Source organism: Ylistrum balloti, unplaced genomic scaffold (genome assembly GCF_031769215.1).
Source record: "Ylistrum balloti isolate Yb309-2 unplaced genomic scaffold, AGI_CSIRO_Ybal_v1 Utg370386, whole genome shotgun sequence".
Lineage (NCBI taxonomy): Eukaryota > Metazoa > Mollusca > Bivalvia > Pectinida > Pectinidae > Ylistrum > Ylistrum balloti.
The window spans coordinates 1,181,801-1,199,170 of NW_026782268.1; the positions used below are offsets into that span (position 1 = coordinate 1,181,801).

Sequence of the window (17,370 nt, forward strand, 5' to 3'; positions counted from 1 at the left end):
TCTAGTCCAAGTGAGTCATTATTCACACTAAAATATTCTTTGTTTTTAGTTTGTTATTAGAAGAATTTATTGAACAAATATTGTAAATGGGTCTCTTGGATTGGTACAAATTTTTATCTAGAGAGATATTTCAACAAAACAGAGCAGAACATTTATTATTTCATGAATGGCAGATGGGTTACCTCCCTTCCTCCAGTTTTCCTAGTGTGTTTGAAACCTATTAGTTTTGAGTCAAAATTCAGTCATAGTTTATGTAGTGTATGCATTAGCAGTGTCTTCAAAATATTTTAATGTTTCAAGGCTGAAACCAATTTACTCTGATGTTGATGTGTAATGTAGGTACATTATCAAAATAATGTGTTCATTCTATAGCTGAGTTCTGTACACTGATTCATACAATTTAAAGCACAAGGTTTTAATCTGTTTATTACTGAGGAATGTTAAATTGGTTTACTTGCTGCCTAAACTTTTGTTTGAATATATATGATCAGCAAGTTTATAATATATGAGCATTGTATTACATACATACATGTACACTTTTAGTAAGTAAGAATTGAAGGCATAGACATCTTTGATCTCTCATCAGAACGGTTTCTGATCTTTCATTTTGTTTGAGGTAACTTAGGCATATTAATTTATATTAGATTGATTGGCTGATCTCTTGTGCTGTTGACTTGTGACTGAAAGATTGATGAGATTGGTTTTTGGGTTGAAGGATAAAGGTATTCATGTCTGTGAAATGATCATACATGTATAAGACTTTTGTTTCACAGATCACTGTCTTTTTATTTTTAGGGACACAACTTCCTCAGATACAACCCCGCCGTCCTCACCTACGTCCACACGGCGAGCCAGAATCACTGGAGACAATGTATTTTCCCGCCTGACCAGTAATACCCAGCCTCCCTCCATCAACCCTCCAAACAGGTATAGATACACCCAATCAAAAACGCTGTTACATATAATATTTAATTTCATTCCACAAATCCAGCATACATGTGCCAATTTAGCCAATCAAATATCCTGTTTGAAATAACACCCTAGCTGCCTCCCTTTGTCAACCATTCAAACAGGTGAAAATTCAGCCAATTAGTTCTGATGTTACATCTGACACCCAGCCTTTCCAATTAGATTTGTTGTCTCCTTCCCTTCCAACAGGTATGATCTGCCAATCAGGCAATTTGTTACATTTACACCTAGCTTCAAAGCAAGTCCTAATAAATCCTTTTTGAAATGTTGATACATCAATAAAAGATATAATAATCTAAAAATGGGAGTTTTACAATGAGACTTCGAGTCCAGAACTTCAGTACATCACCACTACAAGAGCATTTGTTATGTTTCCCAGGGGAAGTATTGTGCCTAACAACGGTCGGATTGCACCGCCCAGCAAGGTCAGCCCAGTATTGTGTACACACACAGCTGAAGGTCACACCAAGGCTATCCTATGTGTGGATGCAACAGAGGACCTGCTCTTTACCAGCAGTAAAGGTACGACCATGGATGGATTTCATCTCATATTCTATAGAGAATTGTAATTCGTGCTTGCTTCATATGCAAAATTTCATATATTGATGATCTTGGATATTTAAGTGTGAGATGACAAGTATATTCATTTTTGTGAAATTAATCAACGATTTATTACAGATTTTACCAATCAGCTAGAGAGTTCTGTCCCATTAATTACAAAATAAGTAAATCATTCTTTTTTATAACATTGAAAAAAGTGCTGAAAAGCTACAGAATTTTGGGATGTTTTTATATAGCATTCCAATGGTGTATTTTATATTTTAGATCGCACAGCAAAAGTGTGGGACCTCCAGACAGGACGTGAAGTATTGTCCCTTGGTGGACATCCCAACAATGTCCTTCGTGTCAAGTACTGTGAACAACAGCGTCTTGTCTTCACTGTGTCCCAGTCCTATATCAATGTTTGGGATATACGCACTAGTCCTGCCCAGTGTGTCAAAACTCTAAGGTAAGTGAAATGCTGTCTTACATCCACAGTCTTATATAATATGAAGTATGGGACATCCACACCTGTTCCGCCCAGTGTGTCAAAATTGATGTAGGTGCACTGCTGTTTAGCATTCATTCAGTTCTATATCCATATTTAAGACATCTGCACCAATTCTCTTCTGATGTGTCAACACTCAGAGGTATATCAGAATTGCTGTCTTTTATGGTGTATCTGTTCTTTGTCAATGTCTAGGATATCAACACCAGTCCAACATTGTGTTTCAAAACAATTTTATAAAAACTGCTTCCTTGTCTTCATATTGTCCCAATCCTATATCAACAAGTGTGAAATCCACATTGTCCCAGTCCTATATCAACATGTGGGACTAATAGAATCTTCCCCTACCCTGAGGGTGTGATAGAGAAATCTCCAACCCGAGGGGTGATTTTTTTTGTAGTCTAACCCGATGCTCTGCCGAGGGTTAGACTACAAAAAAATCACCCCGAGGGTTGGAGATTTCTCTGTCACATCCTCTGAGGTTAGGGGTTGATTATTTTTCTCCCACCCCATTATTTCTGCCACGACGTAAAAAAAAAAAAATCCCATGGTACAAGTGTCTGAATGGCGCATGAATATCACCATTCAAGTTTCCAAAATTCTACATTCTTCCGCAAGAGCAAAAATGACATATTAATTTTTTTGGAAATTAAATATTTTAATTAGAGATAGATACATGGAAATACTTGTATTGAACAACATTTAACTCTGTATCATTTATTAAGGTAGGGTAGGCTAGCCGCGATGTCATGGACAAAAAGGGGATTTCCCAGTTTGTAATGACGTCAATTGTTTATGCGCGCGAAAAATTGCAATGGTGTGAGTGTCACGCGTGTGTTCATTCAGAATCAGAGTCATAGATGATCCTCCGATGTTTATTTGTGTTCACTGGACAAGGATTGATACAGTTAATGTTAACTGTGATGTTACAGTCGCGCATTACGGAACCTGCAAACAAAGCATCCACTCATTGGTTTGAGTCAGTTGTGATAGCCGACTGAGGTCACCGAGTGCAGTCATGTGGGGTAGATTTATCCTCCATGGGTGTTCCACATGGGACATGTCTATCCTACATGGGCAGAGGTGGGAGAAATCCATATTGTCCCAGTCCATTATCAACATGTGGGACATCAACAATGTCCCAGTCCTGTATCAACATGTGGGACATCAACAATGTCCCAGTCCTATATCAACATGTGGGACATCAACAATGTCCCAGTCCTATATCAACATGTGGGACATCAACAATGTCCCAGTCCTATATCAACACTTTGGACATCCATATTGTCCCAGTTCAGTAACAATATTTTTGACATCCATCAATCCCTAGTTGTTGACCAAAAGACTTGATAACTACTGTGTCAAAGTCTACATCAAAATGACAATATTTTGTATAGGGTAATTTACCTGTAGTTACTTGAGGACAAGAAATGCAAAATGAAATATCTAGGCAAGATATTATCTGTATATGCCCTCTCGACCATGATAAGTAGGATAGAAATTGTGTAAACCTCTGTTTATTGTTATGTACTCTCACTCTCTGTTGCAGTTCTTCTGGTCTTACGGATGATGGACCTGTTAACTTTGCTTCACAACGTCAGATAGAACTGCCCCCTGGTGAGCACAACATCACAGACATTGCCCTCAATAGGGATGGAACGGCTCTATACAGTGCAGCAGGAAGTGTGGTCAGAGTGTGGGACCTTAAAAGGTATGTAGTCTGGCTGACAAAGGGTAGTCAGGGTGTGTGACCTTAAAAGGTCTGTAGTCTGGCTGACAAAGGGTAGTCAGGGTGTAGGACCTAAAAAGGTCTGTAGTCTGGCTGACAAAGGGTAGTCAGGGTGTGCAACCTCAAAAGGTCTGTAGTCTGGCTGACAAAGGGTAGTCAGGGTGTAGGACCTTAAAAGGTCTGTAGTCTGGCTGACAAAGGGTAGTCAGGGTGTAGGACCTTTAAAGGTCTGTAGTCTGGCTGACAAAGGGTAGTCAGGGTGTGCGACATTAAAAGGTCTGTAGTCTGGCTGACAAAGGGTAGTCAGAGTGGAGGACCTTAAAAGGTCTGTAGTCTGGCTGACAAAGGGTAGTCAGAGTGGAGGACCTTAAAAGGTCTGTAGTCTGGCTGACAAAGGGTAGTCAGGGTGTGCGACATTAAAAGGTCTGTAGTCTGGCTGACAAAGGGTAGTCAGAGTGGAGGACCTTAAAAGGTCTGTAGTCTGGCTGACAAAGGGTAGTCAGAGTGGAGGACCTTAAAAGGTCTGTAGTCTGGCTGACAAAGGGTAAGATTATCAAGTATGAAATGGGGAATAATAATCTGTCAATATAAAGCATGTTGTGCATGAAGTCTATTTAAAAAGGATGGAAATTACTCAACATAGTATGAAAAAACAAAAGCTTCCTAGGTTGAAATTGAAGAGAAATATTACAGAATATATGAGGAATTAAAGTAATTTTCTTTTACTGTGATAATTTTTTTTCCATTACCTATGCATCTACTGAGAACATGTTTGTAGTTCATTCAACATATGACTGATTCAACATTGTTGAAGAGTAACTTTCAATGGGTAATTTAGATATTATTAGTTCATATTTTTGCCTTTTTTCTTAGATAAATTGTTTGAAGGGACAGGAATGATTATTTTCAAGAGGACAGGCATGTGTTCTATGCAATGCATATGTCAGGGAGCTATAGGTTTTAAAGATAATCTTTCTTGTAGAAATTAGGTTTGTCATTCAAGAGTTGTCTCCCCTCTTATTACAGCTTCAGCGCTGTTGGTAAGTTAAACGGTGGCCACCAGGCAGCAGTGATGGTACTGGCAGTAGACAAACAGGGTATCAACGATATGGTCATCACTGGTTCTAAGGATCACTACATCAAGGTACTCAAAATCAAAATTATTATCTTTCAGGGTTAGACAGAAAAATTATCCCATGTACTAATTTCAGCCTTTGCAATAGCCCAATTTCGGTGAAGGTTGTGATAAATATTGGGGGGAAAAAGCAAGGTCAGTGTCAGGTCAATTTTTCAATTGTGAATTAGCAAGCTAGGTAAACATAGGTTGGTCTGCAATAAGTCACTGGGGATGTATGAAGAAACATGATTTGTTAAAATGAGAAAATTTCCAACTTTTGCCCACCCTTTGCTGTGTGGAGATTTTGTCCTGAAAACTAAAACATTCTGCAGACTGAAATCCTTGGCATTTTCTGACTAATGGAACTATGATCAGGATACTCCGATGACGAGGACCATCTTTGTCCCTTCTTATCAAATGTAAGAGTTTGGAACACTCAATGTTTGAAGAGTCAGTACGCTGATACATTAGTCTTTGGAACCCTGTAATCATATCCTTTCATTGTCTTGTTTGTGTCACTTGAAGTTTTGATGGTCAAGTTCCTAAGGCTAAGCAGAAAAATTATAGCATAAAGTTTAAGCTGAAATGATGGCTGTTTTATGGCATATCTGTATTGAATTATGTGCCTTTTTTAAGGTTTTTGAGGTGCTGGAGGAGCGGGCAGGCATCATGGTTCCCAAACATAACCTGGAGCCACCACACTATGATGGAATCCAGTCACTTGCAGTCAATGGCAACACTCTATTTAGTGGGTCACGGGACATGTGTATCAAAAAGTGGGATCTTACAACAAATAAACTCAAACTGGTCAGTATCAAAATGATCTCAAATCAATTTCAAAAGAAATTTCATTATACATATTACAAATTCATAAATATCATTTCAAATGGATGGGTTTTGAAGTAATATGCAAACTGGTCTTTCTTGTTAAAATTCAAACTTGAGTCAGTGAAAATAAGATCAAACAAGTAAGTGTTTTGAAAAAATAAATTGGTAAAATAAAATGATCTTGTAAAAGAAAAAAAATTAAAATGATTGTCATTAAAACAACTTTTTTGGTAATAGTGCTGTTTATGGTACATGTTAGTTTGTCACACCTCACATTTTATCGAAGAAATGCTTGGATGTCTTTTTAAAATGTTGGATTTATCTTCTCAGTCTCTGAACTCGGCCCACAAGGATTGGATTTGTGCCCTAGGCTTCATGCCCAGCAGTGATATTCTGTTGAGTGGCTGTCGTAGTGGCTTTCTTAAGCTCTGGAACGTGGATACATGTCAGGCCCTAGGAGATATCAAGGCCCACATTATGCCCATCAACTCCATAGCAACCAACTCAAACTCGATTTTCACTGCCTCTAAGTAAGTAGTTCAACATAGAAATTGACTTTTAAATATTTGGAAGGATTAAATGATTAATACTTATGGTAGGGGGTAATGAATATCTTGAATCAGGTGAGTCGTAGTTTTAAAGAATATAGTGATCTTAGATACCAACAAAATTTTGCATCAAGAGATATCTGGGATTTTTTTTACATTAAATGGCTTTGCTGTCAATCAGGGATATTACATGGTGATCAGACTTATAGTATGAGTTGAAATTCCACTCTTTAGATAGAACTTTTTATCTTATCTCTTTGTAATTTGTCAAGCTGTTTAGGCAACAACTCATTCTGATCTGTCCCCAATAAACACCATACCCAATCTTCCCCATGGCACAAAATGACTATATAACACATTTTATCTTCCAGTGAACCTGTGGTCAAAATGTGGCAGTACCGTCGCACTCAGACATGTGAATTTGATATATAAATTCTGGCACCTTCAGTAATAATCTTCCCCTCCACTGGCATGGGTCTCGTGGAGTGACCTCCCTTGTACTGCTGTTATCTCCCCTTTGTTTGAGCTGCAGACTTTGTTTTTATTTCACACATTACAAAATTATATATAGATGGTGTTCATGTGACTTGATCCAATCCTTAGCTGTTGTTTCACATGACACATCAGAGTTGTCTGCCCTTGGCTTGTTTTGCATGCTTAATTGTTTAGTTTGAATATGTGGCTATTGTCCTTTAGATTTCACTTTTCACATTCTCTTGTTAACAAATTGATTTGTTTGATGTTTAGCTAGTACAATTAATTCTGTTGTTTCCTGAAATTTCTCTTTTTTTATCTTTTAATACCCTAAATGTTCAATTCTGTTTAATGATATGCAAGGCAATTGTAAGGTTAATATATATATTTAATCAAAAGATTTGTCACTTCCCAAGAAAACCACTCTGCATTTTGATAAATTTGTAGTGAAAATCCTTTACTATTTCAAAACCTAGCGTTGTGTATATTGTCGACATTCTGGCTTATCATCTCCATATTGTTTATTCTTAAATTTTCTGCTCAATTAATAATTGATTAAATAATTATTCAATTATTGTGAAAATATATATGTCATATACTCTAGATTCTGCAGTAGGCAATTAATATACCAAAATGATTCGTTATTGGGTGGAATACAAGGAAAATTTCAAATATTGTTTATACATATAGCTGATTTTAAGGATAAAGCATCATATTTTTCTTAATGTTAATCTGAAATTGTGTTTTGTATGTTGTATCTTGTATCAAAAACTTGTCCATCACATAGCTAGAACAGACACATTAGGAAAAGTACACCGATATATTACCACAGTAATATCCAACCATGTGCACAACACGTGAAGATATATCATATACCCTCCATTAACTGCAAACATTGCTGGACAAAGTTGTTGTAGAATTCTAAATTGTAAGCTGCTGTAATTTAGAAAGATCAGTGGGCTTGTGTTGGTGAATTTTCAAGTTCTCTTACAAAATACCATCTTTTCTTGGCTTCAATGTTCCAATGTTTGTCTCTGATACGGAATCTGCTTGGCTTCCTTGAACTTTCCAAAGCTTTTTTTCCTTTCCATTAGTTTCAGTGTTCAGTGTTTTTCTTTCATTTTTATAATATTTATATTTGTTTTATTTGTTGATTTTTGTGTTGCTTATTTTGTTTATTTACTTACTTTTTGTTGCTTTTTTCCTCCACCTTAGTGACCACACTGTGGGAATCTGGAAACTTAAATCGCTCTCCGACTCCAGTGATTCCAGTACAGCAGTCACACCGACAGAAACCCTGGCGGTCGACAAGTAAACACAATAAATCACTGGCACCATCTAGTGTGAAAATTTACAACAGCACCGCAGGAACCAAGTCATCAGGTGCGAAAATTGACAGTGAATTTTCATCAAAAAGGTCAACAGAACTGAAAAATGTCAACAACAGAGACATTAAAAATGGCTTTATAACCCGGAGATTTCACCAGATTTTTTGACACAAGATTTCTATTTAAACAGATTTCCATGACTGGTAACACTTTGATTTGTTGCCTTGAGTGTTTGCAGACTGACAGGAATACTTGCTGCTGAAATGAAAGGTTATAGTTGATAGGTGAAAGTTTTTTTGTTTTTTTGCATAATCATGTATTAAAACTGAGATAAAAAAACATTCATGATTAATTTAAATCACCTGCTCTCACAATTTTCGAAGCTAATTTAGATACATTTTTCAGGCTGAAGGACTGTTAAATGAATGGAAGGTTGATTTTGTAAAAACTGCAATGATATGGCATTAATGTTTTTAAGAGTGAATCTCTAATTGATAACTACTGATTTGTTCGTTGATGTTAGTGTGATGTGCTTAGTCGTGTATGTGGTCATTTATATCAAGTTGTAAACATAAGCACCGCAAATGAATTGACCTGCGTGCACAAAAATTTTTATCAGTTTCACAAACATGCCACTATTGTTGTACTTAAGATGATAACCAAAATGCAGCATTTCTTGAAAATTATTAAAATGATTGTTTAACTGTTGCACAATGTGAACAGATAGCAATGTTGTTGACTTGTACAATAATATTCACAAATTGTACCGAATTTAGAGAACACGTTTATGTCTGTATCATGTATGTCTGTCTGGAAGAGAAGTGTGTGTGAATGTGTGCATTTTTTTTTTTTGTCCACAGAAATGGAGAACAAATTTCTCCTTTAACATTTATCATCTGTGCTTGAATTAAACGGGTCTTTACTCTTTGTCAGTAAGGGCTTTCGCTCTTTATTACAGACATATTTCATATCTTATATCAAAAAACATTTTTTCTTGTATATACTTTGACGGCACATTGAATTTGACGCCCAATGTGATGTAACATGTTGGTGAATATGTTTGTGTAACATTGTGAAGAAGGAGGTATTTCTTCACCATTCATTGCTGTGGTAAGAAACGTCGACAATCTATATAATTACGGTTGTGAAATCTTTGTAAGATTACTGGTATGTTGCATGCGCTTGTCTCGTTCAGATTGAGGTGAAACTGTTGTTATTTATGTTGATGGACATTTTTTATTACATGTTTGCCAAAACTTGTTTTGTTATTAGCTGTAAAAGGCACTTTTTGAATGAAAATTCTGTTGAAATTTGTGGGTTTTCTCAGTGCTTGAAAATTTCAACTTTTGAATAAAATACTAGCAGATTTGTCATATTTAAATGTGGAGTATTTTGATAAACAATAAGTTTGAACATTTAAGGATAAAATATTACCAGAATATAAACCATTCATATGAATTTGTACATTAGAAACAAATTTTCACAAAAACATTTATTAGGTTTAGATAGGAAATCAATATGTAATATTAAACTTCAACTTTACTACCTTTCCTGGTTGGAGAGATCTCAGGGGAGATAACTAGGGCTGGTTAAAGGGTTAAGATAAATTTCCGTCAATGTATTAATGTCATTTACAATAGAAAATTAGGGGTTACTTGTCATTTATAATTTTTTCTTTTAACTGGTCAATTAAGATTAAAATAGCTTTTAGACACGAAACACTTCAACATGGTTTCTCGATTGTCCTAAAAAGGAAATCTTGTTATTCAGCTGTTTGTGGGGTTTGTACCTATCTAAAAAGGGATAAAACTGATAAGGTATATATTAAAGGGCAGACAACAGAAATATTTTGTAAAAGTCACTTCTTGAAAGCTGGATATGGTGATATCATATTTGGCATTATGCAAATTATTTCTTGTTTCCAAAAAACATTGATTTCTAGTGAATTTTTTGAAGGAAGGAATTTTTTGTATACTATTTTGTTTTGTACAGTCAGTGTTATAGTGAAGGATTTATTAAGTGCTATTTCTCAAAATTGATTAGATAATTTTACTTTTTAATTTGCATATGTCCTATAAATATGACATGATCTGTATATTTGTATGTATATATATATATGAGTATATTTAATAATTGTTTTTGCTTTTGTATATATGATTTGAAAATATTTGCTGATGATGTGTGCTGTATATTTTAAAAGCACCTGAGATGGGTGTAAATGAATGTTATATATCCCAGTGTTGGTATATATAGCACTACAACTTCCGATAAGCAACTGTGATGCCAAAGTCATATTAAGCTATATGCTGTTTCCGTATAGCTTTGTGGTGATGTTCCTCAAAATTGTTTTGCTCATTGTTATTGCCAAGACATAGTACCAAGTCACATTGTCAACTTGCTTTGGTGCCATGTTGATGAAATTTAATGGTGCCAGGTCATGGCGTTTTATCATGGAATCAGAGAATCAAGAGTACTTAGCTGATCCATGTAAAAGGACCAAGCCATGGTGCTGAGTCATGGTGCCAGGTTATGGGGCCAATCCTTGATGATAAGCCATGGTGCTAAATTATGGAATTAAGCCATGGTGCTGAGCCATGGAATCATATTAGGTCTGTTAACACACTTCATATGTATTTTTTTTATCATTCCATAAAATATAACTGTATGATGATCCCTCTGTTCACTTGGATGTCAGCATGGTATTCAATATGATAAAATTTCACCTACCTTTACAGTTAGCATTTCCAGTCAATAGGACCTATTTCTGAAGCTGTAATCAGTTTTGAAATAATTATGTTCTGTATACATGTTTTACTATGTAATGCTTGCTACCAAGAATAACTGTCAGAAAAGATTCATACGATGGACATGTACATTGTTTCATACAGGAAGTCAAGTCAGGGGAGCAACACATTACCTCTGACTCAAAGTCAGGGGTGGGCTTATTACAGATCATTGCGATAAGAAATGCCTATTGGTAGTTCTACTGAACAGTGTTAGATATTGGTGGGTAATGCTTAATTTGATTAACTTGAAAATTGTGTCCTATATACTTGGACAATGTAGATATTAGAAAGTTGATTGGAAAAGTCTGGACAAGGTAAATTAGACATCTAAACTTTGTTTATTGAATCTGGCAGTAGGTCTGAGTTTGAATGTATGTTTTTTTAATCTTCTGTCAAAATAGGAATATCTTCCAACCATTTTCTGTTGAATGGAAAATTATTGTTATTGACTCAGAGATATGATAGCTTAAGGCTCATTATACTGAAAATAGAATCCAACAATTTATTCATATCAACACAATGCACGTGGTTTCTGCTTTTTACAGACACAAATTTCATACCAAAGAAACTAAACTCCAACGAGGATAAGTAGAAGCTTTTCATCATGAAAGTAGGTTAAAAATACTGACATCTTAAAACATTGAAGTTACAGTATTGCAATATTTTCATAGTTGGATGTTTAATAGAGTAAATCTTAATTTGCAATTATTGTCCAACATTCATTATCTATACACATCTTGCCTTGTAAGATGAGGGCATTCCTTTTAATTGTTTGGAATGCAGATCTGTTACCAAAATGCCATTCTACAACTCAGAAACATGATTCCATCTTCTTAATACTCGAGATAAGACAGTCATAAACTCTCGTCATTGAATTTTGAAAACAATATCGGATAACTTTTTAAGTGAAGACTCAACACTAAAGATGCCTAAATACAGCATTTCATTTACTGATGAATGACGTAATTATCTGACTACAAGACTATTGGAAACAGGGTTAAGTTTCATAATGTGTTCACAAAAGTAAATTTGTCTCAAATTGTCCATTTTTTCTATGGAGTAGATCTCAGCATGTACCATCGGTATATTTTAGTAGAAATTGGTTAATCTCCATTAGTGTCTCTAACACGGATGCCGTTGCTGGACTTGTGTAGTGCATTATCACAAGACCAGGATATATCTAACATATTTTATTCTATCTATAGCTGAATGGGTTTTCAGTCATATGAGACAAGCAGAAAATTGTTCTGTTGTGCTTCCATTGTTGATATTTATGTTATCACATTCCGTGTTGATCTGTTTTATATTTCCCAAGTACCATGCAGCATTTAATTATACTGTTTAATATGAGATATTTGTCAACACTATCTTTTTCCATAGTTCGAACCTACATTCTTTCAGGATTTAAACTTTAATTGTTACTAGATAACTGTACACAAAATTCTTCAAGTTGAAGTCTTATTCGTTGCATTTTATTTACATGTTTTGTCCATAGGGAAAAAATGGTAATAATAATAGATAAGATGAAATAAAACTGCTTAAAAATATCTCATGTTATACTTACCAAGGTCATCCACAAGGAAAGGTCAGTTGATCTCTTCAGGCGATCCTATTTGACTTTAGACAGATTAAAGAGAGGAAAGACCAATTTTTGTTTTTGTTGATGCAAGCAATTCCAATTTTTAGATTGAATACACATTGAAACGTCATATATTACTTGAGACATAAACAAAATCCAGAGCTGAAACTGTTTTCATTCCATTTATGGACAATATTTGTATATTGTTTGTTTTTTTCTCTCTATCTCTTAAAGTGTCCAGGTTTAATGAGGTTACGCTGTATGTTCTATATCGTTTGTATGAAGATGGTTGAGTTATCTCCCTTATACGGTTGAGTTACCTCCTCTCTATGCTGTACATATTACCTGTTGATTTGTTGTTAACGTTGATTGTTCTGCAACGGCTGCAATGTTTGTTTGTCTCAAAATGATGACTTATGCTGCCATTTAATATATACATGTATAGCCCTTTATTATACACGCCGCAAAGAAATATTCCAAAACTGTGCTCAGTAATTAAGTATTTTAATGATATATATTTCATTTTTTATAAATCATCTGTTTTCATTAGTCATATTTTTTTTTCTTCAAAAGATGTATTCAATCATTAGACAACTGCAGAGTACTGCAAAGAGGATTGGTTTAGTGGCCAAAATATAATCTTTAAACATCCATCATTTGTACATGTAGTTATCATTAAATATGAAAGTAAAATCACTAGTCGAAACAATATATACAATACTTCTATATTATATAGTTTACCACAGTATATCATGTCTCACCAGATGCTCTTCTTTGAATTCTTTTCATTCAACGATTTGAAAAAGAAATTAACAACGTACCAAAATTTGAAAGATTATTAATTGTCCTTTCCATGATTCAGCATTGAAAGTAAAAAATGCTGAAAACCTCTCTAATGTCTCATTAATTTCATACTTTGATGGCGTCTTCATCATCACTTTGTCTCATTAGGTATTATACAAGGGATCTAGAGTTATCTGCCCTTGTTGTCAGGGACAATAACAGTAATTTAAATTATTTAATGGCACAAACTATGTATGTTACATGCTGTCCAGTGGTATGCAATGTGTATGTCATTTGGAAAATAAATGTATATTTTTCAAGTTATGTTGTTTCATTTTTTTGCTTTTGTTTTTGTTTTTAAACCTTTTCCATTATCAACGTAAAATATAAATACTTATATCACAAATAACATAGCAAAAATCTCGTGTATATTGTTACTCGACCTCTGCATCGATAAATAATAAAATGAAATCTGACGGTGATTGGAGAATGGCAGCTGCAGTTGAGAACCTGAACAATAATAGTGACTAGTGGCAATGGCAAGAACTCGTCTGGATTGTAACCGACGTAGGCTTAGACTGTCCGCTGAGCGAACATGTTAAGTGTAGTAATTGGGGAAAATTCCAAATACACTGCTTCACCATAACTATTCAGTTGGCAGCAAATAAAGTCTAAATTAAAAAAAAAAAAAACATTAGTGATAGGCACATTAGATGCATGGACCAGAGACAGATCACAACACCGAAACAGCTCTATTTCCTCATGCACAGGCACGATACAGACTTGACGAAATTTACTGAATTATGGAGCTTGTGAATGTCCCGATCTAGATTTTGACTTTTTTCGATTGCTTTGGATTTTCACTCAATCGCTTCTAAGGTTTAATATTTCGACCCTTAGCATTACCGATGAGTCCTAGAAGGACGAAACATCTGTATGATGCAGTTTAATTCATTGTTTGGCTGTGTTGTATCTTATCTAATTAGTCCTCTATGGTGCTATTCACCTGTGTCTTTTATACAATGTTTGAAAATGAAGATGGAGATGCAGTTACTTTAGCCCGATCTAATGGATGCCAACACATTCATGACGCGTATCTATCGCCGTCTGGATCAACACTATTCGGTGCATTACGACCCCTGTAGAACATTAACAGGTCAAGGATTCTAGCGCTGGAGATCGAATGGACTTGTATCCGAACAAGGTTATTGCTTTTTTATATCTCTTCTGTCCATTACAGTATTTACCATAATACACAGTTGCCCAAATAGCCGGCATCATATCCAGGCATTTCAACGACGGAATGCTTGCCAATGACAAATAGGCCAAAGAAACTCATCAACCAATACAATCGCTGGAAAGACTTCCCGAAAGACGAGGCTCAACCAAACTGGGATATTAAGACACAGGAGCCAGTGCAGCAGAAACCCCTTACACTCCCTTCTCCAAAGAAACCCAAAGCAAATATCTCCTAAACCGAGAACAGAAAATTCATCTTTCCAGTGGACGAGACATGTATTTCCATCATTAGACGACACTGGATTAACTGTAGTGGTACTGCTCTCTGATACAAATTTTGTATTGGATACTTTTGACCCAAATAAACTGATTAACACAGCTGTTTCATCCTTTTAGGTCTCGTCAGTGATTCTAAAGACCTGAATTTTGAAATCTAGAAAATCTGAGGAAAGTTCCAAGTGATCGAAAGAAAAGTCAAAGCCTAGACGGAGAGATGTACTAGCCCGATGATTCAATCAATTTTGTAATTTCATAAAAATAAAACTAAAAATAAAAATAAAAAAATCTCGGGGACTGAAAAATCTACAAACAGTGTCTACCAACTGCAATCTTAAAGATTGTGCGAAAGAAACACATGTGAATAGGACATTCTAATTCATTTTTTGAATAGGATACAGCAGCGACTAAGGTGTGCACATTGTTTACTATGAAGGTAAATCAACACCCGTTTAGTAGATAGCTTTTATTTCCCGTATTGATAAGATAGCATAGAACTATATTAACTCAATCTTGAAAGAGTTGAATGTACGATAAATTAATATCTACAATTAGGGACGTATGTATGAAAATGACCTTAAATGTCGTTAAAAATTCATAAAATTTAGTAATTGTAGCTGAAAAGATCAATTTAGGTGTACATCATTTTTTTTTTATTAAATGGGCGAACTGTAATGCAACTTTGAACATATTCTAAAACGTGTGCCAGTGAGAGGTTTCGATCGTCTTGTCCACGTTATTCCATGTCGATCTGATTAATATGTTTTCTGACTGTATTGACAATATGAAAACACCTATTATACGCTAACAATATGGTTTTAAACCCTTCTGGATTAATTTGCTCCCCTTATCTGATAACGCTTGTCTTGCTACATCAAGTTTATTCGTGTTTGTATGTGGACGAATATAGCGATAAGCTTAAGAGGACTGGTGAGAACTTTAAAACTGATATCAATGTGTTTTACGTGATTTGTATAATGGTATATAATAAATTATCAAATGAAACATAACAAAGGAAACCCTGCTTAAGTCAGTAACCATATGAACTCCACTGAAGCATAATTTATTGTCGAAGTAAGTTTCAGATGTCATCTTCGATTGTGAAAGAGTGTAATCTTTGAGATTAAGAGTAGAGACATTTTAGGCAAAGACAGCTGGAGTGCCGGTGTTTCAAATTAATTGGCTGATTAGAGAGCGGTGTCAGTGTGGTGTAAACAGAGCGGAAGTCCAGTGAGGTGTTGTGGATGTTTACTGTTTTAGATTAGTTAATAGACTTGATTCTTTTAAGGTTGACAGTTAATTATTAGGAAATTACAGAAAGTGATTACAGAAACTAGACAGTGTTGTGGGAACAGTGTGGTGTGTTGTCGTTGAGGTAAACCACGGTAAGTAATGGATGATCGAGTTGTGAGAAGAGAGTTGGTGGATGGACACCTGAGAGTGGACATGAGACTGCTATCTGAGAGTTGCAGACCTACATAGAGATGCGTGTAAATAATGTAAATAAACTGGAAATAAAAAATATGAAGTTATTGTGAATAAGTAAACCAGTGTCAAAGGTAGCTCCGCCACTCGATCATCCATAGCGATTTCTTTTAAGAAATGGTATTTTCCCAGATGTTCGTGTAAACAATTAACGAATTAACAATTAAGAATGATTTATCATGATGGCTTGACAAGAGTAAGGGGTATTTTTTTATACTTTCCACCGAGGACATCTTGCTTCCGGAAAGGAGGTGTCAGTTTTATACAGACAAATAAATGCTCCATTAAATATTTACCAATGAAAGACCGGACAGGCCGCGAACACGGAGAGCATTCAGTTTGAACGGACGAGGCGTTACTCGATGTTTAATGACTAAACCAGTAGATTTATTCCCTCCCACGTGAAAATCTGGAGTCACGCGATGCTTCGTTGATACACGGAGGAGAGAGAAAACTAGTGTTATTTAGGAAAATAGTCAAACAAGGGTTAGTTTTACGATGCTTCTTGCATACTTAATTGCTCTTGCAAATTGTTTTGTGGTTCGAGGCGTTCGGTTGCCGTCCATTAAGTAATATTAACTTCTGCAATTATTCTGAGGAAAGGCAAATCAAAAGTCATTACAATTTGAATAAATAAAGGACAAAACCGGAACTCGATATGATACATGAAAGCAGCAGGAACTGAGGAGACATCACGAACTGTAGAATGTAATCAAACTAGGTGTTCGGGATGGGCAATGTTCAATCACAAAAAGTTGTTTCTGTTTTAATGTCTACTGCTCAATCTAGAAAAGAATTCAGAGTATCATAGTGTCATATAAAGCCGGTGGAAAAGTCTTAAATTATCGGAGATCTGTGAAATTTCTCTAAGTGTGCTAGTGGCAAAGCAAAGTATGGTAATTGGATAATATCTCTAGTAGGAGAAATACAACTATTAATTTCAAAATTTGGAGATATTTTGATGTGACAGATGACGGAAGACGTCTATGTTGGTCAATAGCTCACCAGTGATGTGTAACCTGACCTTAAGCTTTACCCCAGTGTCTACATAACTGTTTCCTTTGGAATCAGTTTTTAGTTCGACCTTATCTCTTTAAAGATCCCAATCCCATGGTCCGTATAAAGGTATTGTACGTGAAATGAGGGGGTTAATTCCTTATAATCTCATGTACACATGTATA

At 35.4% G+C, this 17,370-nt stretch overlaps 1 protein-coding gene across 1 annotated transcript in view; it reads left to right on the forward strand.

The window, feature by feature from the left end:
• Positions 1-13,513, forward strand: part of LOC132554142 (kinesin-like protein KIF21A) — a 115,964-nt gene extending 102,451 nt beyond the window's left edge. Inside the window, exons 33-41 of the mRNA XM_060218444.1 lie at positions 796-927; positions 1,349-1,491; positions 1,795-1,978; positions 3,567-3,728; positions 4,773-4,890; positions 5,500-5,670; positions 6,022-6,221; positions 6,611-6,654; positions 7,929-13,513. Of these exons, the coding sequence (XP_060074427.1) occupies positions 796-927; positions 1,349-1,491; positions 1,795-1,978; positions 3,567-3,728; positions 4,773-4,890; positions 5,500-5,670; positions 6,022-6,221; positions 6,611-6,654; positions 7,929-8,209 (1,435 nt within the window). The 3' untranslated portion in view covers positions 8,210-13,513. The remainder of the gene's footprint in view (positions 1-795; positions 928-1,348; positions 1,492-1,794; positions 1,979-3,566; positions 3,729-4,772; positions 4,891-5,499; positions 5,671-6,021; positions 6,222-6,610; positions 6,655-7,928) is intronic.
• Positions 13,514-17,370: the final 3,857 nt, after the last annotated feature.